The sequence below is a fragment of the Pseudorasbora parva genome, chromosome 16 (assembly GCF_024679245.1).
Source record: "Pseudorasbora parva isolate DD20220531a chromosome 16, ASM2467924v1, whole genome shotgun sequence".
NCBI lineage: Eukaryota > Metazoa > Chordata > Actinopteri > Cypriniformes > Gobionidae > Pseudorasbora > Pseudorasbora parva.
The window spans coordinates 9,918,920-9,942,067 of record NC_090187.1 but is presented as its reverse complement, the minus strand read 5'-3'; the positions used below and the strand labels follow the sequence as shown (position 1 = coordinate 9,942,067).

At 38.6% G+C, this 23,148-nt stretch overlaps 1 protein-coding gene across 8 annotated transcripts in view; it reads left to right on the top strand.

Annotated features, from left to right (window-relative positions):
- trip12 (thyroid hormone receptor interactor 12) overlaps positions 1-23,005 on the top strand; it is a 71,156-nt gene extending 48,151 nt beyond the window's left edge. For 5 of the 8 annotated variants that reach the window (XM_067419470.1, XM_067419474.1, XM_067419467.1 and 2 more), the window contains 24 exons: positions 467-695; positions 2,076-2,194; positions 2,392-2,596; positions 3,290-3,390; positions 4,413-4,587; positions 7,730-7,871; positions 8,099-8,290; positions 8,809-8,960; positions 9,308-9,465; positions 9,555-9,628; positions 11,617-11,816; positions 11,965-12,092; positions 12,183-12,334; positions 12,722-12,864; positions 12,971-13,127; positions 13,249-13,347; positions 17,093-17,207; positions 17,350-17,507; positions 17,933-18,097; positions 18,239-18,403; positions 18,496-18,609; positions 20,471-20,565; positions 21,116-21,219; positions 21,324-23,005. In XM_067419470.1, the coding sequence (XP_067275571.1) occupies positions 467-695; positions 2,076-2,194; positions 2,392-2,596; positions 3,290-3,390; positions 4,413-4,587; positions 7,730-7,871; positions 8,099-8,290; positions 8,809-8,960; positions 9,308-9,465; positions 9,555-9,628; positions 11,617-11,816; positions 11,965-12,092; positions 12,183-12,334; positions 12,722-12,864; positions 12,971-13,127; positions 13,249-13,347; positions 17,093-17,207; positions 17,350-17,507; positions 17,933-18,097; positions 18,239-18,403; positions 18,496-18,609; positions 20,471-20,565; positions 21,116-21,219; positions 21,324-21,520 (3,539 nt within the window). In that variant the 3' untranslated portion in view covers positions 21,521-23,005. The remainder of the gene's footprint in view (positions 1-466; positions 696-2,075; positions 2,195-2,391; positions 2,597-3,289; positions 3,391-4,412; positions 4,588-7,729; positions 7,872-8,098; positions 8,291-8,808; positions 8,961-9,307; positions 9,466-9,554; positions 9,629-11,616; positions 11,817-11,964; positions 12,093-12,182; positions 12,335-12,721; positions 12,865-12,970; positions 13,128-13,248; positions 13,348-17,092; positions 17,208-17,349; positions 17,508-17,932; positions 18,098-18,238; positions 18,404-18,495; positions 18,610-20,470; positions 20,566-21,115; positions 21,220-21,323) is intronic. The other 3 variants (XM_067419475.1, XM_067419472.1, XM_067419473.1) reach the window with 2 other exon arrangements.
- Positions 23,006-23,148: the final 143 nt, after the last annotated feature.

The window sequence follows — 23,148 nt, the reverse complement described above, 5'->3', positions numbered from 1 at the left end:
GGTCAAATTCAAATGTAAGGACCCTGAACTTGTAATTCTGCATTTACTAGCTGATCTTGTAATAGTATAATATTATTGGGAAACAGATTTGACAAACATTGCATTTGAGTTTGCGCTCTGGAGACGTGGAATGTTTTGCAGCGGTGAGAAATGTATCATGGACATAGAAATCATAGACATTGGTTACATTTCTCACCGAGATCAAGCTTTTTAATCTCCGGAATGCAATCAGAGGTGTTTAAGTTAGAACCCACTCACCACTCAAAACGCTGTGTTTGTAGACCCCTGTCTTGGCTTTGCTCTGCTGTGTTTTAAATTCACTTCATGTACAAAGCATAGTCATGTGTCTCAACAAACGACATGGAAAGTTGGGACTGGTTTTTGGTTGGCTAGCCAAATTAAATAAGATATTTAGTGTGAATATTGTAAAACAGAAAAGGGAGTAAAACCGTGTCTGTCTTCACAGGAGGGCACTTGGAGGTGCGGCGAGAGGATGCACGCGCTCAGCTGATGAAAGAGGACCCTGAGCTGGCCAAGTGCTTCATAAAGACTCTGTTTGGGGTTCTTTATGAGGTGTACAGCTCCTCAGCCGGGCCTGCTGTCAGACACAAGTGCCTTAGAGCCATCCTCCGTATCATTTACTTTGCAGATGCAGAGCTGCTTAAAGACGTACTGCGCAACCATGCTGTGTCTAGGTCAGTAAGTGACTGAAGAGCCTAGTTTGAGAATTGAACCAAAATATCATGATCCAAGGGATTTTACATCACACAATATGAATCAAGATTTTTTTTTTAAAACAAAAAGTTAGCTTTGCTTATATTTTGTGGTAATGACATATAGATCTTGTCTGGCTATTACCAATTTAAAATTGAACGTTGGTCTGGGTAGTCTGCTCTTTATTTTCTACTGCTCAAGAGGCGTGATCAAATAGCATTATTCGAATAACTCCGTATGCAATTGGATAGTCCTTAACCAATCAGACCACAAGAGGTGTGGTCAACTGGCATTATTCGAATAACTCCGTATGCAACTGGATAGTCCTTAACCAATCAGACCACAAGAGGTGTGGTCAACTGGCATTATTCGAATAACTCCGTATGCAATTGGATAGTCCTTAACTAATCAGACCACAAGAGGCATGGTTAATGGGGAACTACCCATCATTTCTCTATATGTCATTGTGTTAAACGCACCAATAGCGTGCCAGGTGGATTGGTTCCCGCAAAAGTGTAACAAGCAGTAGAAATTAATTCACGGGTTTCCAGACAGAGTTGCCGGACGAAATCAAATTGCAGGCAGATCTTCACATCTAATATAGATTCTTATATAGATCTTCACATAAAGATCTTTTGTATAATGCAGGAAATTTAACTTCCCCTTAACTCTGTAAAGCCTGAAATATGAAATCATAATCCGAAAATCTATTTTTTTTTAATGGAATTGTTTATTGAAGGAAAGTCTCTTATAGTATAATGTGGAGCTCAAAATAATATCCCTGAGGCAGGGGATTTCTTTAAGAGTGTTGCAACAAACGTCTTAGCTGGCCCCCCCAACTAAGTGTTTATTCGAAGCATTTTGCGATAGTCTCTGGAAGAACACGGCAATGGAGAAGTGATAGTTATGAAATTACGGAGTTATGGAGAATATCCTCGGGCACATTGTTTTTATGCTTTAAAAAGTCCAGCTACGACACCTGACCAGATGATGTTCAAAATCCTGCCATGTCACTTGCATAGTTTTTAATTAAATTACATTATATATTTCCAACTCGTTATTGTATTGCACTCACACATCAACAAAATGCATGTTTGGTGGTTTGGTGATTATTCACTGAATGATGCGTCTGGTGTCCTAGATTCACCACTTTCTGTGTGCTTTTTCTAGCAACACGTTTCACTTAGGATACCCAAAATATTATACCTAAGGGTTTTCTTAACTCTTTAGGGCTTTCATGCAACCAGGCCCAGACTTTTATGTGTATATAATGTAAATTTAAGCTTGTACGAGTGCTTGTTTGGTTTGAGGGCTAACTAATTCTGAACTAATATGTGCAAATGTGTGTCTTCTGTCTGTAGTCACATAGCTTCCATGCTGTCCAGTCAGGACCTGAAGATTGTTGTGGGCTCTCTGCAGATGGCCGAGATCCTCATGCAGAAGCTACCAGATGTATTCAGTGTTTATTTTAGGCGAGAAGGTACTGTACTTTTTTGTGTTTTTTTTTCTATAAATACATTTTACACCAAAGTTCTATAAGTTACTCTACAGTATAAAATAGCTTTGACAGGATTACAAAATGTCTTCTCCAATGTTGTAATCACTATGAAAAAAATATTTGTTTATAGTAATACATTACTCCCAACACTGGTGTTTTGTTTCTCTTGTTCTGTTTAGGTGTGATGCACCAGGTTAAGAACCTAGCTGAGTCCGAGGTGTTCCTCACCAGCCCTCCGAGAGCGTGCACCAGCGGCACAGCTAGTCTTTGCACCACCACCATCACCACAGCATCCACTACAGCTGCCTCTAATGTCACACCAGACTTGGGCTCCCCCAGTTTCCAGCACAGCATGGATGACTCCCTGGACCTCAGTCCACAAGGGTATAGAGCCACTCTGACATGCACCCTTAGGCCGTGTGTCCACCAAAGCGTTTTTTCACACAGCTGGCTGCCGTTTTCAATTATTTTCAATGGAAGCGCTGCGTTTATAGAACACCTGGAGCGCAACCAGGCACTCAGTGAGTATTTTACGCTCAAGCGCTGAGTGCTCAGCAATTTTTACTGGTCGCCGAGAGTTGAAGAAAGTTCAACTTTAAGTAAAACGCAGCGCTCATCACTGTCACTTTTTCACCCAGCCGTCCAATCACAGTGGAGGAGGGGCGGGACAAATACAACACAGACCAGCTCCCACATTCTGCGTGTCGTCAACAGATGACAACAAGCAATAATAACGGAACAAAATTATTTAAAATAAGAGCCAGAGCAAATACTTTACATTGTATCTGCAATTTTATATAGAATCAATACAGAAACAAACTACCTGTAAATTTAGTAACACTTCCGCAGATTTTCTGTATCATAACAAGCAAAGTCTCAACTGAATTAGAAAAACACTGCCTGCCAAAACGCTCTCAAGCGCTCACAGCGAGGCATTTTCAGCAGAGCGCCTAGTGTTTTCAGCTGGTTAAAAACGCTTTGCTGGACATACGGCCTTACTGCTCTAGATTTTGCAGGCCTGGTAACTGGTAATGTATTGCCATTAAAGTTTAAAAAAAAGATTCCTCTGTTCTCTAGTAGGTTGAGCGATGTTCTGAAAAGAAAACGCCTTCCTAAAAGAGGGCCTAGGCGTCCCAAGTACTCCCCACCCAGAGACGATGACAAAGTGGATAATCAGGGTATGTAGCACTACTTGTGTTGAAATGTTGGCCCCAGAATGTATTTGATATTTTAATATATTTATAGTTATTTAAAGCTGCACTGTATCTGTTATGCATATCTGCATGTCATATCTGGCTCCCGAAAGCTGATATAGCATGTTTATTTGTCACCATTTTGGGAAAAAGTAAAATTTACATATGTGGAGTTAACAACAAAAGACATCTTCCAAACAGGTTTTTTTTTTTTTTCGTGCCTTATTCTAAATCACTATGGTAAGCCTATAATGAGTTATAATTTGGAGTTGCTGGAAACTGCATACATTCATCATTCATCTGTGCTTGTTACTTCATATCTGTAAATAAATGAAAGAAGGTCAGGCTAATACTCTATCCAAGCTACTATTTTATGCAGTGGAAGTAGCCTGAAGCTACAACATTTGACCCTTTAACTGAAAAATGTTTGGAATTTAAAAGGAATACAAAAGCATGTTTACTAAAACGTGAATCAACATAGTTTGCATGACATCACATTTGCAATAAAACTGTTTATGTTGGTTATCTCTAACCCAGTTACTGCCTGGATCTATTTGACTATAAATAGCCTTACCAACATGTCAACTTGCGTGACATTATTTTAAAAAGCAAAGTCAAAACGCATATGAGCTACTTACCTGCTGAGACATTTTTCGGACATACATCTTTCCTTATTTGGAAAGTTTTGATTTTGATAGTGACTTTCACACTGATAGGGTGATTATCGGTAACCATGGGTAAGGCGGTGAACCTCAAGCCATCAGATTCATCTGAGCAGAATAGCAGAGCTGAAGCATAACTCGCGTAATTACAAAAACAATGTTTCTCTTGAAATAACTTAGTTTTATGCTCAACTGCTAGAGGACCAAAAGTTATATAGTGTAGCTTTAATGCAGTGACATTCATACAGTTTTAACTGCCTTGTGGATTTATCTCATTTTTGGCATCGTTATGTTTCGAGTGTTACATTATAATACCTCTTACTACTTTGAGTATCTTCTCCACAGCTAAGAGTCCAACAACCACACAATCCCCCAAGTCCTCTTTCCTGGCCAGTTTGAATCCCAAGACCTGGGGAAAGCTGGGGACTCAGACAAACAGTGCCAACTCAGAGCCCTCACGCACTGCAGGGGTCAGTGGACTGGCACGAGTGCCGCCTAAGGACTCTGTTTCAAACAACAGGTAAAGCTACAGGTTTTATTTGTGTTGTGGTTATGATACTTTTTAATTCTATTGCTCAGGATTGTATGTAAATAAGTAGATTGATAACAGATGTTTGCAGCTCATTTTTTCTAATATTTACACTATTTTAATCTTTTGTGTTTTAAATGGGGTTATGACATTTCTTTAAAGTGCCTCTATTATGGCTGCTTCTCAATACACATTCTTAAAGGGATAGTTCACTTTAAAATGAAAATTCTGTTATCCTTTACTAACCCTCAAGCTGTTTCAAACCTGTCAGTTAACTAGAACCATTGACTTCCATAGTATTTTTTCCCCTACTTTTTTCCCCTACTATGGAAGTCAATGGCTCCAGTTAACTGATTGGTTACTGACATTCTTCAAAATATTGTCCCTTGTGTTCAGCTGAAGAAAGAAATGAATACAGGTTTGAAACAACTTGAGGGTGAGTAAAGGATGACAGAATTTTCATTTTAAAGTGGTCTTGCATTCTAACCAACCAATGACTGGAAAAGCGGAAATAGTGCGGGGGCCCGGCGACTGTGTTCCGTCCCGTCATAATAAAAGTCCCATTTCTCACAAGGCGGTTGTTTGTGTAACAATCGCTCCAGCAGTCATGCTCAGCTCCACAACACTCGGTCATGCTCTGCTTCATACTACAGTAACGTTGATAACCGCATTCATGAACATTCTGCCTAAGTCCTATTTTCCACCGGCTGTGTGGTGAAGACCACATGTCCCCAGATGCTGCGCTGAAACTTGGCATCATCAAACTATGCCTTTGTTTTGAATAGGCGAACTCGAGTGGACAGAAAGTTGCATAGTGCACCTTTAACGGCATGTCCCCTCTAGAAGGCAAGCAAAGCATTCGCATTGCTTCATAAAATTGAGGTTAAACCACTCACATGTACCTCTTTTCCACCTGAATTAGGGCTGTCACTTTTTATTTGATATTCAAAAATGCATTCGAACATGACGTGAAATATCCATAATCGAACTATAAATAAGCTATCTGGTTTTTAAAGTGCCATGTATAGCACATTTTTATACAGTCTATAGCTCCATATAAACACCTCAATCGGAATAAAAATGCCCAAACCGAATTAAATTTTAAAGGTCCCATGGCATGAAATATTTGTTTTATGAGGTTTTTCAACATTAATATGAGTTCCCCTAGCCTGAATGTTGTCCCTAAGTCGCTAGAAATTTTGATCAGTATAAAACGAGATCTGGCTGTCTTTCTCTGCCTTTGAGAAAATGAGAGCTCAGACGAGCTGATCTTGAATTCTCCTGTTATGACGTCATACCAGAAAAGGTTACCGCCCCTTCCCCTGCTTTGCCCACCCAGAGAATTAGTAGAGAAAGGAGTCAGTTTATTAGTGGATGTCAGCAGCACAGGCTTTACTATACGGATTCAACAGTACCACCACAAACAGTGAGTAACAGTGTTCATTAATGTCTGAACTGGGATCAGTGAGTTTTGATGTGTTGCTAATCATTCAAGTTCACACAGACACTTGCTGTGTTCCACTGAAATGTAGATGTAATATATTTCCAAATGTATGCCCATCTTATGCGGAATGCACTGCCCTTTGTATCGTCTGCCCTGGCTCTAACCTCGAGTGTTTTAGTCTGTTTACTTTTTGCAAACCTTGTGAGCGCGCAAACCCAAACGCTGTGACTTCGTGCCAAATGTTTTTATTGGTTTATTAAGTAAAAACAGGCAAGTTATGAAAAATTGAGTGTGAGGGATTTGTTCACTTCACACAAAAAGATTTTGGAATGAGACGGCTAACTGTAGTAGCGTTTAGTCCACTGTCTATAGTAGCCTAATTTAGAGATCACTTTTTTTAACCGACAACTTTGATCGGTTAACGTTGATATGGTCAACCATCGGTCAAACGGTCATCGGTTAACATCCCTAATCACGAGAGCTCAACAGCTCATTTATGACGTTAAATGTTATCTTACTCCTAATCTGAGTTAGTGCTGTGAGACTCAAGCGGCAACTCGATCGTTATATTGAACAGACACGTTCAGTATTTAATTGTAGTGTCTGTTCTCTAACTCAGACACAGTAATCCAGTAGCGGTGACTTTGGGAGTGGCCTCACAGGGCAGCAAAGCATTCTGGGAATTATAGTCTTTCACCCCATGAGACAAAAATACATTTTCTGTCTTTTCTCAGTCTAGAAGGCACCAAATTCAAAAATAATTTCACATTTCTACTACATTAATGACCCAGTTTAAATACAGATTCATCTTTCCACCGCTGAAGTACCTGTTTAAAACATAACCACCAATATTTTAACAATTGTGTGTATTTGACCGCTCAAGTGCAATAAGCCTAGAAAGAGAAAATAGTTTGGTACTCACGCGCTGACAGGCACAGCCAGCCAGAATTGAGTTCTCTTACGTGGTATACTGCACTTTTAATAATTCTGTTTAGTACTAACAAGCATATCATACTTTTTCTGTCATGTATCCATGTTTCTTAATCGCTTCGCCCAGTCCTTGGAATTTATGTAAGATGACAGGTGAGAAGTTCGCTTGCGCTGTTTCACTCTCTTACATCGTGTGCAACATCTGTATCCTTGTGAAAATAATGTATTCCAACTTTAATTATATTAGGGATAACTAAATTAGATAACCATTAATTTCATTCACTTGTTAATTTTTGCAATCATTTTGTAGTTAAATGACAAATTACGCAGGATTCAAAACAAAAATGTGACTTTTAAAACATTTTATTCAGTGATCATGGAGTCATGAAAATCTGGAGGGACCGATAATAGGGGCACTTTAAATTAATTACTCCAAACAATGTACAGTGTACTTAAAAAAAAAAAAAAAAAGAGTTTACAGGTAATTGTTCAAGTCAAAAGAAATTATAAGCAATTTTTGTTCAAGTCAAAAATTGCCCAATACATGATGTAAACAATTCTTTATCTAACAGCTGTATGAAACATAAAATATTCACTGAAGTACTGCAGTTGACTATTAAATTACTGTAATGCATTAAAGTACAGATAAAAGTCATTTAGTTAGTCGGTCACACTTGTTCCCAAGTCTCTTGGTTACATAGTCTATTTTCGACCAGTTCTTTTGGCATTTGTAGTTAAATGTTTTTTTTTGTCTTTCAGGGATAAGATAAAGTCTTGGATAAAGGAGCAAGCCAGTAAGTTTGTGGAGCGTTACTTTAATTCTGAAAGCGTGGATGGAAGCAACCCTGCACTAAATGTCCTGCAAAGACTCTGCTCTGCCACAGAACAGCTGAACTCGCAGGTAACCCCGGACACGAAGTTAGCATTTATAGAGCAGTTAATATGCCAGTTCTGTCATGCTGCTGAAGTTAATGTATTACCACTGAAACCATTTGCATGGGATAATGCTTTATGATGCTGTTGATCACTTTTTAATGTGTACAGTTTAGAAAGAATTACATGTTTGTTTATTTTTGTCATCCAGTGGAAAGTTTTTGTTCTCTCAAACTGTTTTCATGTGCATTTCAGGTTGACAGCGGTGTAGAGTGTCTAGAGGAGATAAGCAGTATTGTATCAGAATCGGATGTGTCCTCCTTCGAGATCCAGCACAGTGGGCTTGTGAAGCAGATGTTGTTGTATCTTACATCAAATAGCGAACGGGACACTGTCAGTAGAGACGAGAGAATCAAGAGGTTCCTGCATGTGTTCTTCGGCTGCCCGGTTAGTCAGACTTTCAATTGTTTTTTGTTTTGGTTTGGTTTTTTGCTTTTAATTGATAAATGGATAGGAGACAGGAAGTGATAGGGGAGAAGAGAGGGGTATACACACAAAAAAAAACACAAACCGGGACTCCATCTCTGTTTGCCAGAACCAATGTTGCACTTTGTCAGAATGTTGCCGACAAGGCTTTGGCTACGACAACTGCTGTGATGTTTGCCCTAGAAAAGACAAATACAGCTTCCTGTCTTTCACATTGCTCATTTCGCTTTCTTTCCTCCAAATATAGTGGTGGCCAAAATGATTAGAACAGAATATTGCATGCTTTTATACATTCTCTGTTCCAGTGTGAATGATATATAGAAAGAGACAGTAAGGCTTCTATGTTTTTTAAAAATGCTCTGGTGTTACCCTTTTCTCTTAGCGCTAAAGGTATTTGACACATGGGCTGATATTTTTATTTTAAAGCATTTTTCTTTTTTCTTTTAAATAGTTATCATTGTTTGTTTTATGTGATTTAGATACCAGGGCAGGAACCTCCTGGGCGTCTGGACCCAACAGAGAATGGCCCACTGCTAGCACTGGTGCACAAGATGAACAACTGCCTTAGTCAGATGGAACAGTTTCCTGTTAAAGTGCATGACTTTCCCAGTGGAAATGGCAACGGAAGCAGGTAATGCCCCTGGACTATCTTCTTTAAAGTTCTTGTTGCTGTAAATTCTTCCATTTATCTCTGACCTTCACATTCTACTAACTTATTAATCTTTACACTCTTATAATTTTCTGTATATATATTCCCCCTTTTAAACAGACAGTTACATATGGCCATATAAGTCCAGCAAAACAATGCTGCTTATTTTTTTTGTTTGCAAACCAAAAGTTATTTATTTATAACAAATAGTGAGTCTGGCTTTAGTGGGGGGAAATCAGTTGCTTTAAAATGAGTGATTTAAGAATACAATATTAAAATGCTTTTACATATTTTTATCTCTTGATAATTGTTTTTTTTTGTGTTTGCAGGGGTTCACAAGCTCTTAAGTTCTTTAACACCCATCAGCTTAAGTGCCAGCTGCAAAGACACCCAGACTGCACCAATGTCAAGCAGTGGAAGGGCGGGCCGGTCAAAATCGATCCCTTGGCCCTTGTGCAGGCTATTGAGAGATACCTCGTGGTTCGAGGTATAAACAGAAAAATGTGAAAATTATATTCTCTGTTCCCTGGTTTCTGAGTTCTCAGATGAGATGTTTGATTTTTGCTGTCTCCACAGGGTATGGAAGGATCAGGGAGGAGGATGAAGACAGTGATGATGATGGTTCTGATGATGAGATTGATGAATCTTTGGTATGGACGTTTTTTTCTTCTTCAATGTAGTCTGTATACTGTGTGTAGTACGCCGGTTTCTAATTTAGGTTTAAATAAAAGGTAATGTGGTAGATAAACATTCGTAAAATGTTCTCATAACATTTTAAAGCTGCGATCGAAATACAGAACGTCACACAAATATATTAAAGAACATTTTGATAAATAACACTGAGTGCGTTTACATGCACGTTCTTAAGCTGATTATGCCTTAAGGGGGTCACACACCAGACGCAAAGCTCAGCGCCGCATCTCAGGTATCTCAAACCGGACGCGCACATTATATACAAGCAAGCTCAATTTTGAATCGACTTCTGATAGAAGAGCTGCACGATGGGTGACGGTGTATCTTGTAGCACAGTGTGAAATCTATGTACATTGACGATTTGAGGGAAATATAAAATATAGGGCTGTCAATCGATTAAAATATTTAATCGTGATTAATCGCAATTGAATCGCACATTTTTAGCAATTGTAAATTTATTCTAAATTAAGTTTAAATTGAGTTTTTAATACTCTAATCAACATGGGTATGGACAAATATGCATGCTTTATGCAAATGTACATTTATTATTAGTGAAACCATACTTTTGGTTGAAGCATGAAGACTAGACGTATCAAAGGTCATAGATGTTTTATCAAAAAAAATTGTTCATGTCTCTTAAGCCTAAACGTAAAAATTAAGAATAAGCAGTGATTTCTCTCATTTTAAGAATATAAAGGGAGTTTTTACAATGGCAGTTTAATTCAGAGCAGAGCACAGTTCGTATGAAAAATTGGCAATGTGAAAACTGTCATGCGGACCTGAGCGCACCAGAACCACACCATACCTGGAGAAGATCCATATTCCACAAGTAGGAATATAGTGAGGCCCATTTAAGAGATCTGCGTTCCCTGTTGAACTGCCGGTATTTTGTGTGTGTGTGTGTGCGTGCCTGAACTGTGCCGTGATTCACTAACAGTGTGAGTAACACCGACTCAGGAGCGTGCTTGTTCAGAAAAGTAACCTGTGCATTGGTTTTAGCCGATTGTAATGTATTAAGTTCAATAAAACACGTTTACTGTAAGTGGTGATGTGTTAATGATTTACCTCAGAATGAGCGAGAGTGAGCTTCAGGGCATCGCGCTCAGACTGCAGAGAATGTGCTTAGTGAAAAAACACACTTTTATTTCTCATAGACCTGGAGTCTAATAAAAGTTCAACAGAAAATGTGGTAGCTTGTAGGCAATGCACTTTTGGTTTAGAATAGTAATGTTAATGTCAACCCTTTTCTTTCTCTATTAATGTTTGCTGTTGCATCCTTTGCGTCTATGACTGCTCTCACTTTTTCCAACTACTGGCTATGCCATGGACTAAACAGAAAATGCACGCTGCGTTAACGCGCGTTAATAAATTGCGTTAACTTTGACAGCCCTAATAAAATGTAATATAAAACCTTGAAGTGGCGCAGCAGGATTTAAAAAAAAACTTCCTGAGTCGCCGCTGACAGGCGACAAATGCTACTGCCTGTGTGTGTAATCTCATTGAGCAAACCTCAATGAGATTACACACACAAAAGTTAGTTGTGTTGTCCTAAACCATGCAAACCTCAGCGCCATGTCTTTAAAATATCAAGCACACCCCCATATTGCCAACATGGTATGAGCCTCGTTTCATAACACCCGTGAAGATTCGACTATGAGATCGGTGGTCGAATCCGGCTCCGCATATCGATGTATCGGATCTTCGACTATTCGGGGTCACCGCTACACATTATACTAAATATTTTTACACAAAATTGAATGACATGATCATACAATTTAATTTACTATTTTTAAATCGGGGATAAAAGTAACATTGTGCAAGGATATACTGTATAGTATTCATAAAGTTTGATTTTGAACATGGCCATAATGTACACTACTGAAAGTGTTAACTAGTGCTGTTTTTCTCCAAATTAATACTGTGCATTTCTAACCGTTTTCCAAAGGCTGCCCAGTTCTTGAATTCTGGGAGTGTACGTCACAGGCTACAGTTCTACATAGGAGAGCACCTGCTGCCATACAATATGACCGTTTATCAGGCCGTCAGGCAGTTTAGCTTACAGGCTGAGGAAGAGCGAGAAAGCACAGATGATGAAGCGAACCCTCTGGGACGTGCTGGCATCTGGACCAAAACACACACTATATGGTACACAATTTGCACGGCATTCTCTCACAAACTACACAGTGACTAATTTATTTGGCAATTTTTATGAAAACAGAATGTCTCTAACCTCTGCCCTATTTTTGTATTCAAAGTGTATGTTAATAAGCATATATGTGTGTGGATATTAAAGGTATAAGCCAGTCAGAGAGGATGAAGAGGGCTGTAAAGATGCTGTCGGAGGGAAGAGGGGTCGTGCACAAACGGCTCCCACTAAAACCTCTCCTCGAAATGCCAAAAAACAAGACGAACTGTGGCATGGTAGGGAAAGTTTACCAATAACCTACAAAATTCTATAAGGAACTGCACTGGAATCTCACTACGGTGTTTTTTGTGTGTGTCTGCTTACAGAGGGTGTGTGTCCTAGTGTGACAAACCCATTAGAGTCATACCTCATTTGTGGCCCTCCGGAGGGCATCAGTTTTGATGACCCTTCCATGGAGGTGATTCTGCTGCTGAGGGTCTTGCACTCCATCAGTAGATACTGGTTCTACCTGTACGACGTGAGTACCTCCATGTTTAAACACTTCCATAAGTACTAAAGCACAGAGTTGCAGTAATGATACATAATCTAGCAGTGTAATTCTCATACATTATCCCAGAAGCAAAAAAAAAACCCTTGTTTTCGCTATCTTTTTTTATTTGCATTGACATTTTATATATTATTTTTGTATGTATATATTTGTCTATTTTAGATATTAAATGTAATTAATTGTTTATAGCAGTTGTTGTTATTATTATTATTATTATTATTATTATTAATTTGCATTGTATTTAATTAAGTTACAGGACAAAAATGCATTACGATATCTTATAAAATGTTAATAAAATTATATTTTAAAAATATAAATTTACAGTTTTAGCTATTTATCCTTTTCTCTCTGTCCCAGAATGCTGCATGTAAAGAGATCATTCCCACTGGTGAGTTTATTAACAGTAAACTGACAGCAAAGGCCAACAGACAGTTGCAGGATCCACTGGTCATCATGACAGGAAACATCCCCACCTGGCTCACTGAGCTCGGCAAAACCTGGTACAGCAAAGTCCTGCTCTTACCATTTCCACTCATGTGGACATAACCTTTTCCCCCAGCGTCTCCTGTTCTGTATCTTTTACACCTCTAATCTTCTCTCTTCTAGTCCGTTCTTCTTCCCGTTTGACACACGGCAGATGCTCTTCTACGTGACCGCGTTTGACCGTGATCGCGCCATGCAACGCCTGCTCGACACCAACCCTGAAATTAACCAGTCTGACTCACAAGACAGCCGTGTCGCTCCACGCCTTGACAGGAAGAAGGTCTTTTTAAATTCCTGTCATGCTGTAATTGTTCCATATCTGCCATAGCAGTGGTATGTTTTCAAAAACTAGAGTCTAACATTATCTTTTTTTGTGTGTGTGTGTGTGTGTGTGCATGTAGAGAACGATAAACCGCGATGAGCTCCTGAAGCAAGCGGAGTCAGTAATGCAAGATCTCGGGAGTTCCAGAGCCATGCTGGAAATTCAATACGAGAACGAGGTATGCATGACTGACGATTAGGCCGGAAACATACTTTCTAAAAAATACACAGACACTAATTCTTGGCCAGTCCATTTCCAACATATTGTTCGTACACATACATTCTGTGTGTTCTTACATTACTGTGTTACAGTTACAAACATTAGCACCAAAAGGGCTTTCAAATTCTGTGGATGTGTTATTATGGTAGCTCACTATAAACATGCTGACTAGTTTGACTACGATGTCATGAGAATTTTATTTTTTAAGTGTTTCGTCTAAAAATGTTTCCAGTACCACTTTTTTCAGAACTTTTGACACCAACACCTTTTATTTTTAGTACAATACCTGTATTTTCATTATTTTTTATTTATTTATTACTAATATTTGGCAGAGGAACCAAAAGAATAGGAATCAAATGCATTAACTCAAATAGATATTTCCTTCAGTTATTTTCATACCTTTTAAAATGCATTTGAGCTACTGTTACTTTCTCTGTTCTTATTATTGCTCTATTATATTTTATCTTTAATTTAATAGCACTGTGAATATTTAGAGCTGCTCCAGCAGAGCTCAACCAGTCAAGAGCAGTGAGTCTTTTGTTGTTAGATTAACATTGAGGAGAAATACAGCAGTGTTCTGCTCCTATCCAACCTGGTACAAACATGTTTTCTTTCAATTAAATTTACTTATACATAATCGAGCATATTTCACAAGGGTTCTTATCTATACGTGCATTTTGTCATCATTTTGTGTGACGTTAGTGAGAGAACTCAATTCAATAGGCTGTCCGCGTGCTCTCTGAAGCTTGGTTTACAAGGTGGATGTGGCAAAAATTAGCCACGTGCTTCGGATGTTTGCACACAGAAAACTTATTGTAATAATATAGGAAACCACTTGTTATACATAAGTCGTGTAACAGTTCATGTTTTTACTTGCACTTACAATATTTTTACTATTTGATTATTACAATATTTTATATGAAAACTTTTAATTAAAATGAGGCATGTGTCCTGACTCTGAGTGAGCAACCAAGAGCATGCAACAGAAGTGCGGGCTCTCTCTCTCTTAAACATTAGTTAACGTTAGTAATATGCTGCTTATTTTACTTTCTTTCTATTATATCCAACCAAACTATAAACTTCCAACGATGTCTGCGAAGAAAGGGATGTGTGCTTGACAAGTTCATGCCGCTGTGCCTCAATACGTTTTTTTATTTTATTTTAAGCAATCGGAAATCTGAGGAGGGGCGGACATAGGGCTGGGCGATAAATCGATTTTATAAATTAATTCGAGTTTGTAGTTTCATGTCGATTTTTGTGAATGAAAATCGTTTTTTTTCTTTAAAATCCGCCGACACTCCCTCTGGGCTCCCGTAATGGCTCAGCCCTCCCCCGCACGTTTGCCACAGAGATACACAAACATCAAGGATAGCGTCTAACAAGTGTCATTGGTTCAGTATTTCACAGAACTATTAACAATACCCCGCTGCAAAGTGTGTTTGAAGTCTGAACGGAACTGCGCTCATTTGAGCTGCGCGGACAATGAACGCAGCGCGAGCTCATACACGGGCAGATCTCGTGACAGACACGATACACAGCGCTGGAGATCCAGTGAGAGAGCGTTTAAATTCACCACAGAATTAATAACAGCGCTACTGTGATCTAGTGGAAGCGTTCGGCGCAGAATTCTGTTATAAACCACAGATATCAGATCAAACAGAGCTGACGTGGAGACAACATGAGCGAAGGTCAGGGGTTTCAGTCACAAATCACCAACATTCACCATGATTTACTGTAGTAAAACCACATGGATTTAATGTTGTTGTCATTATTTATCTCAGGATTCGTACAACCTTTTGAGATTGAAATTCAAGCACTTTCAAATGGTTTTGTACACTTACATCACTTATTTCCAGCACTTCAAAGCTCTAAATATCCAAAATATGGTATTTTTAATGTGATGGTTTGTAAAACTAAAAGTGTAAAGGGGTCTTGTGAAAGAAATATTATTTTATTTTAATGTTTAATCCATTTTGTGGCAAACAAGCATTTTTAATTAAAAAAAGATATGCAGTGCCCACCACTATAACCAGCAGAAGAGCACGTATTGATTTATTAGCCATTTACACTCCTTAATATACGAAGAAAAGTACGAAGTCACCAAGTCTCATGAAAAACTAAATTACACAGAAAGCAAGTAAAGAGCTCATTTTATAATAACTGAAGCTGTCGGTCAGTTCAGTGCGAGAATATTGAAGAACAATGGTAATCTATATTTAATAATATCATAAGCATATTATTAAATAGCATAACATTTCAATTTTTCCTATACTTTTTTGCACATTACTGTTGTTAATAAAAGTTAATTTGATCTGCATATCAATTAATAAACCTTTGATATGTATACTGTATATTGCAAAAGATATGGTGCCCATTTATACTGTAGAATGTTCTGGGTTATTCACATGCTGAAAGTTTGGCACCCCAGGTAGGCACTCTACCAAGCCGCAAATATTTTGCCTAAACAAGATAAAGTTAAAACTTGTTTTGAACAATTTCTTTGTCATGCAGGTTGATTTTAAGTAGGAGGGGGAAAAAAAATCGATTAAAATCGTAATTCGAATTTTTTGGCAAAAAATCGGGGATTTTTTTTTTTTGGGCCATATCGCCCAGCCCTAGGCGGACATGTAAATGATGGGGCCTAGGCCCACCCATGACCCCTTGTGGCTACGCCCCGGAGTAGAGTATGAAAGAGAAAACTGACTATACCTGACTGACCTGACTATATTTCAAATACTGCAGAATGCAGTGTGTACCTGATTGTCATCAAAATCATTCCAACGCATTTATAATGCAATTCTTCAGTGAAATTTTGTATTTTTCAAACTTGTGCAGCCAGCAGCAGTTGTGCATGTTTCTATCCTAAAACATCTATCAAATCACATGTCCCAAATACAATATACATGTTTATCTGACTAGTTTTATTGTGATCAGTTTATTTCTAGTGTGATTAGTTTAGTTTAGTCTGAACCACAAGAAACAAATCACATTTATATATATAGTTTTAAATTTCATTAAAATAATAAGACACAAACCCATTGTGTGTGCTTGTAAAATAACAGTGCTTACAGTCCATCCTAAGGCCGTGTGTCCACCACAGCACTTTTAGCCAGCTGAAACCTGTTTTCAGCTTTAAGCGTTTTGGCCGCGTAACTTTTTTCCAGTTGACGCTTTGCTTGCTTTGATAAAGAATATCCGTGGAAGTGTTACTAGTATTTCATTTCACAGATGTTTTTTTTCTGTATTGATTATATATAAAAATGTTGATACAATGTTAAGTATTTGCTCTGGCTCTTGTTTTAAATCATTTTGTTCCATTATTATGCTTGTTGTCATCTGTTGACGTTGTACAAGCACTTTGTTGTCCTGCCCTTCCTCCACTGTGATTGGACGGCTGGGTAAAAAGCAACAGTGATGAGCGCTGCGTTTTACTCAAAGTTGAACTTTCTTTAACTCTAGGTGACCGCTAAAAACGCAGAGCTATCAGAGCTTCAGTGTGAAATAGATGCTCAGCACCTCGTTTCATTCCATTCTAAAAATGTGGCACTCCCATTAAAATCTATTGGAAAAGTATGTCAGCCCCGTGAAAAAAACTCTTTGATGGGCACACAGCCTAAAGGACGGTTTAAAATCAAGTGTGTGTGTTTCTGCTTGGATTCCACTTTTCTGTCAGTGTTGTTATGTCGGTCTTCTCTCTGTCTCAGGTGGGAACAGGTCTCGGCCCTACGCAAGAGTTCTATGCTCTGGTGTCTCAGGAGTTGCAGAGGGCTGATTTGGGTCTTTGGAGAGGAGAGGAAGTCACTCTCTCCAACCCTAAAGGTAGCTGTCATATATGTGTCAAAATAAATTTGAGCAGTTTCCAGTTTAATGCAAATAGCATTTTTACTGCTGTTCTAAGTTTTTTTTTTTTCTCTGCCTCCCTGTCTCGCTCTCTCCCTCCCACACACTGTCTGTCTTGGAGCAGGGAGTCAGGAGGGCACCAAGTATATGTTCAGTTCAAGGGGTTTGTTTGCTGTACCGTTTGGACGAACTACCAAACCAGCTCACATCGCCAAGATCAAGATGAAGTTTCGGTTTCTTGGGAAACTCATGGCTAAAGCGATCATGGACTTCAGATTGGTATGTTTGCTCTAATCTAATTGTGAAAATCTTGATTCTCTGAACACATTTTTTGGTTTGAATACACACTAGGGCCAGAATAGCAGTTTTATTTTAGTATATGTTCTGTTTTGTTTTTGTTTTTTAGCTGACATTTAAGTAATTTTGTCATTTTTATTTCAGTTTTCCTGTATTTTTAATACATCAAGTTAAACAAAACAAAATTAAAGAATAAAATGCTTTATTTCAGTTTACATTTATTTTAAAGTAACAAAAATTGTTACTTTTTATAGTTTTGGTTAATTATAATAACACTTAAAGTGTGAATGTGGCAACTATCTGTATGAATTGTATTTTAATTTTGTTGGGTTTACCCCACCAATTGCACAACAAATAAATATTAAATTGTTCAATTTTGTGAATTAATTTTTTTTTTTTCTCTCCAGTTGGACCTGCCTCTAGGTTTGCCATTCTATAAATGGATGCTGAGGCACGAGTCCTCCATCAGCTCTCATGACCTGGTTAACATTGATCCTGGTGTCGCCAAATCCATCCAGCACTTGGAGGACATCATCCGCCAGAAGAAGAGAATAGAGCTGGACAGATCACATGTGAGCGCCGACCCCGCTACATAAACACACAACAGACATGACGGACACTTCAGTTTAAAGACATGACGGACACTTCAGTGATTACAAATACAAATGATCAAGAATGTTCTTTTGTTTATTGTAACTGTCTGTATTTGTCAGACGCGTGAGACCCTGCAGCAGGCCTTGGAGAGTCTCAATATGAACGGCTGCTCGGTGGAAGATCTGGGGCTGGACTTCACTCTGCCTGGATTCCCAAACATCGAGTTGAAAAAAGGGGGTAAAGACGTGCCAGTCACCATTCACAACCTGGAGGAATACCTCAGAGTACGGGACCAATTAACATGACACTTCACGTCATTTGCGTAGTCTGAATAAACCATTCTAACTTCATTGTGTCTTGCTCCTTCTCTCTGTAGTTGGTGGTCTACTGGACACTCAATGAGGGTGTCACCCGGCAGTTTGAGTCATTTAGGGAAGGATTTGAGTCTGTTTTCCCTCTGCAACACCTGCAGTACTTCTATCCTGAAGAGGTGAGTGCTCTCACTTATTTTATCCATTTAGTTTAAAGGTGCACTGTGTACATTCTTACGGCATCTAGTGGTGCGGTTGCGAAATGCAACCGCTCACTCCTCCCTTTCGAAGCACATAGAGAAGCTATGATGGCTGACACAGAACAAAGATGTCAACGTCTGAGACGGCAGAGAGTAGCTAGCACTCTGTAGAGCAGTTTGTCGGTTTAGTGCTACTGTAGGAACATGGCGGTGCAAAATGGTGACTTCACTGTAAGGGCACCCGCGTTGTATGGAGATAGAACTGTCCATTCTAAGGTAATAAGATGATAATGGTTCATTATGTAAGGTCTTGATACACCACTGAAAACATAGTTATTTATATTATTTTGCATTTCTATCAATAGATCCTCCTAAATATGCCGCACATACCTATTTTAAAGGGGGTCATGAATTGAGAGATCTTTTGGCGTACCAGTACTGTATAAAACATCAAAATGTCCTCTTAATCCAAAAACAGATGAAACCAAAACGTAGATATTGGCCGAACAATAATGCAGCGGTATGAAAGCAAGCGTGATAATTCAAATGCCTAATCTGTGATGGTTTTGCTATGAAGGACTCTTGTGCCGTCTAGGGGTGTCCCCGACTAAGGATTTACACATTGGAATCAGAATTGACGAATCTCTCTATGGTCGACTGATAATCGAATCATCTGTGTGTGTGTGAATGGGTTGGGAGGGGCATGACACTAGGTAGTCAGCAGGGTAAAACTATATTTATTTTTTTACACACTGCACACAGCAAATAACTTTTAATAAAGCGACCAAAACTGCCTGCCAACTGGATAAACTTTCGTAAAACATTTTCTCATAACATTTTAAAGCCGTGATTGAAATACAGAACGCCACACAAATATATAAAAGTATGTTTTGATAAATAAACCATTAAAAAAAACCTGCCTAGAGAAGAAAAGAACACATTGACTGCAGACAGGATTTGCATTTCCCATTTTGGAAAATTAAACCTTAAAAATGTGCCAGCATGCTTTTAGTGCAGCACAACATTGACACAACGAAAATCAATAAAAAGCATTAATTTACAGAATTAAATTAGAAAAGAATATACATTTCAAATAATAAAAAATAAATAAAAACGAAATAAAGTCAGAATCAAGTCACAGGGAGCACGCTTCTTTTGTTTCACGTTTCTTTTTACAGCATTATTATAATTAAAGGCTGTATATAACTTAATATAACCATACAAAACCAGTAGTTCTGTGTGAAATTAGACATTGAGCACCCCCATATTGTCAAAATGGTCTGATCCCCGTTTCATAACACCCGCAAAGATTCGACTGTGAGATCGGTGGTCGAATTAGGCTCTACATATTGATGCATCGAATCTTCGACTATTCGGGGTCACCCCTAGAGCAGTCAGACATTCTTTGCCACCAAACTTGCTTATGACTAAATGGTTACACACAATCTCACACTGTTCCTGTTAGTAACAGAAATCATCCGTTGTTTAAATTGATTAAATTATATACAGAAAGCGATCAGAGAATGCTCCGTTTATAATCGCCAGTGTCACTCACTTTGTGAGCGCAAGCTCACCAAAACTTATAATCAACGCTGTCTAAACTGCACAATAAATTTCTTACATTATGTTCCAATCATAGCAGTGGGCATTTACAGTTAAGTCTTAAGAGGCTCATCATTTAAAGAGTTAAAATCTGAGGGAATCAGTTAGAAATTGCCTTTTATTTCTAAATTGACCATATTAGGAAATAGTAAAAAATGCATTTCGTTATCCCCTCAATTGGTGGTTTTGCAGTGGAAATGTACGTTTCTTTAATTTTGCATGTGCTCTCCTTTTATAGCTGGATCAGTTGTTATGTGGCAGTAAGTCAGAGTCCTGGGATGTAAAGACACTAATGGAGTGCTGCAGACCGGACCACGGCTACACACATGACAGGTATATAGTCACGCCTGTACTAAAGACTGGAATATTTCTGCCCAGATTTACAGTCTGGGGGATATCAGACATGTTTGTTATTTTTATTCATTTGTCATTTATCTAGCAACCAGGCATAATTTTCTGTGCGTGTTTCTTGCGTTTGGAATGACTTGAGCCTGTATAGTGTCATTCATTTACAAAAGCTATTTAGATTGTATAAGTCATATAGGACTGGTTCCACAGACAGGGCTTAGATTAAGCCTAAATTTGGATGTTTAAGTAGCTTTTATAAATGTGCCTTAGAAAATTACATTACTGATGTGATCTTGAGACAATGGCACTGACATATTTTATGATTTCAGCGCAAGTTGCTTTCAGTTAAAACAGCACAAACATGCATATTTAGTCGAAGACTAGCTTAAGTCTTGTCTGTGAAACTGGGGGTTTAGTGTATTTCAGCCTTTACTATCCAGTAGATGTGAAATCACAAACGTGCATTATAATCAGACAAACTATAATTCGCATTCCTGTGTACGAATGACAGAAATGTCCTCGTTTTTGTCTGTAGCCGTGCAGTGCGGTTCCTGTTCGAGGTGCTGAGCAGTTTTGATGCGGAGCAGCAGAGACTTTTCCTGCAGTTCGTCACAGGGAGCCCCAGACTTCCTGTCGGAGGTGTGCAACAGTTTCAGTCATTGGGGTTTGGTGTGATTTTTGGTGTGTCAGCTTTCAGAGAGATGTTCTCAGATAACGCGGCCTCCATCTTTGTATCCTTTCAGGATTCCGGAGTTTGAACCCTCCCCTCACCATCGTTCGGAAGACGTTCGAGTCGACGGAGAACCCAGACGACTTCCTCCCGTCGGTGATGACGTGTGTGAACTACCTGAAACTGCCGGATTACTCCAGCATCGAGATCATGCGCGAGAAACTGTTGATCGCTGCGCGCGAGGGCCAGCAGTCTTTCCATCTGTCTTGATCTCACCTCCTGCACCCTCACACTCAAAATGGCCTTCAATCAACTCACTGCAGAACCACACAAATCGTGACTTCTTCCTTTAGAGTTGCTCTTCCTCTTTCATTTCCCCTTTTTTCTTTTCTTTTTTTTTTAAACACCCACATTGAGGCAAAATATGTACAGCCTACTTGTTTAAAGAAAAGCAGCTTGCAGAAACTAAACAATAGAACATAAGAGACTTCCTTTTGACTCCTAGACGGGAGGAAAGGGTGTTATGCGACTCGTCAGATTTAAAAAAAGAAAATAAAACATTTTTTTTAAAGAAATGTTTAAAAAAAGTAAACACTTCAAAGCAGATTATTAAAATATATCAGTAGTTGAGTGATGTTCAAGGCGAGAAAAAAAAGAGGAGAAAAACCTGGGTGACATTTTAAATCTTGCGTTGCTGTCTGATGTATCAAGAAAAAAAAGGGATGTTTTTTTTCTCTACTGGTGAATGACATCTTCACTGTGTGTTCCTGTTGGGGAGGGGGCATCCATCAAGCCGGCGAGGGTTCCTATAGCTCCAAAGATCATTTGTACAGACAAACATTTGCAGATTTTGCTTATTCGACACATTTGATAGAATAGCTGTGTGCTCTCCTGCCCAGTTTCCCCTCTGTTCTGTATTATACCCCCGGAGTCTTGTTGCGTTTTGATTCCACTTCATTTATTTCTCTTTTTCCTCTTGTGTGTTACTTTTTCCCTCCTTTTTATTTGAAAGAGTTTTTGAACGTGTAAGAGAGTTCCAGTTGGTTGAATGCGGGTAGTGTTGGAAGTGTAGTATCTTTATTATAATATTATTATTATTATTATAATTATTATTATTGTTTTGGTTTTTTTTGTTGTTTTTTTAACCCAATTTGAAATTGTTTTCTGGCCGACATTTCACATAGAGTGTCAGCTCCATGTTGAAAAGATGTATCCATTGAGTTGGATAAATAGACTCCTATATGGTTATAGTAGTGTGCCTCTGCTGGACTTCTGGGGACTTGAGGTCTTAATGACGGGCCTGCTGAAGTAGCTTGGCTGATGAAGCCGGGCTTTAATCCCATAATGTAGCTGAGCACAAGAAATTCATTTAAAAGAATTGGCTGGTCTTATTTTATGGTTTCATGGCCAGATTGCATTTCAAGAAAAAAAAAGAAAAAAAAGTTCGTTAAATGAAATAAAGTTTATATGCAGTTTTCACACCCGGTTTGAGGTGGGATTGTCTGTTTTTTTTTGTTTTTTTTTTGCATTTTTTTTTCTATTGTTTCTTTTTTTCCTCTTGCTGTAGTTTATTTTTGCACTGCTGGCTTGGAACAAACCGTGGTGTGCACTGCAGTCTGTGGCCAGGAGGAGGTGCTGATGTGCGCTCGCTCTCCTGTCCTCATTGTTCATGTGCTGGTTTCTAAGATCTGCAATAATTTACTGCATCAGGTTCATGTTTTTACCTGAACATAAATAAAGTAATTGTTTGACTCAGTCTGTCCTGTTACTGACCAAGCTGCTGTTTGTGCTGGATAAAGAATTGTCAAGGGTCAAATGCAAACTGTAAGGCAATATAAAATGCAACTAAATTGCAAACAAAACCTACAGCTAAAAATCTACAAAAAAAGATTAGTGGG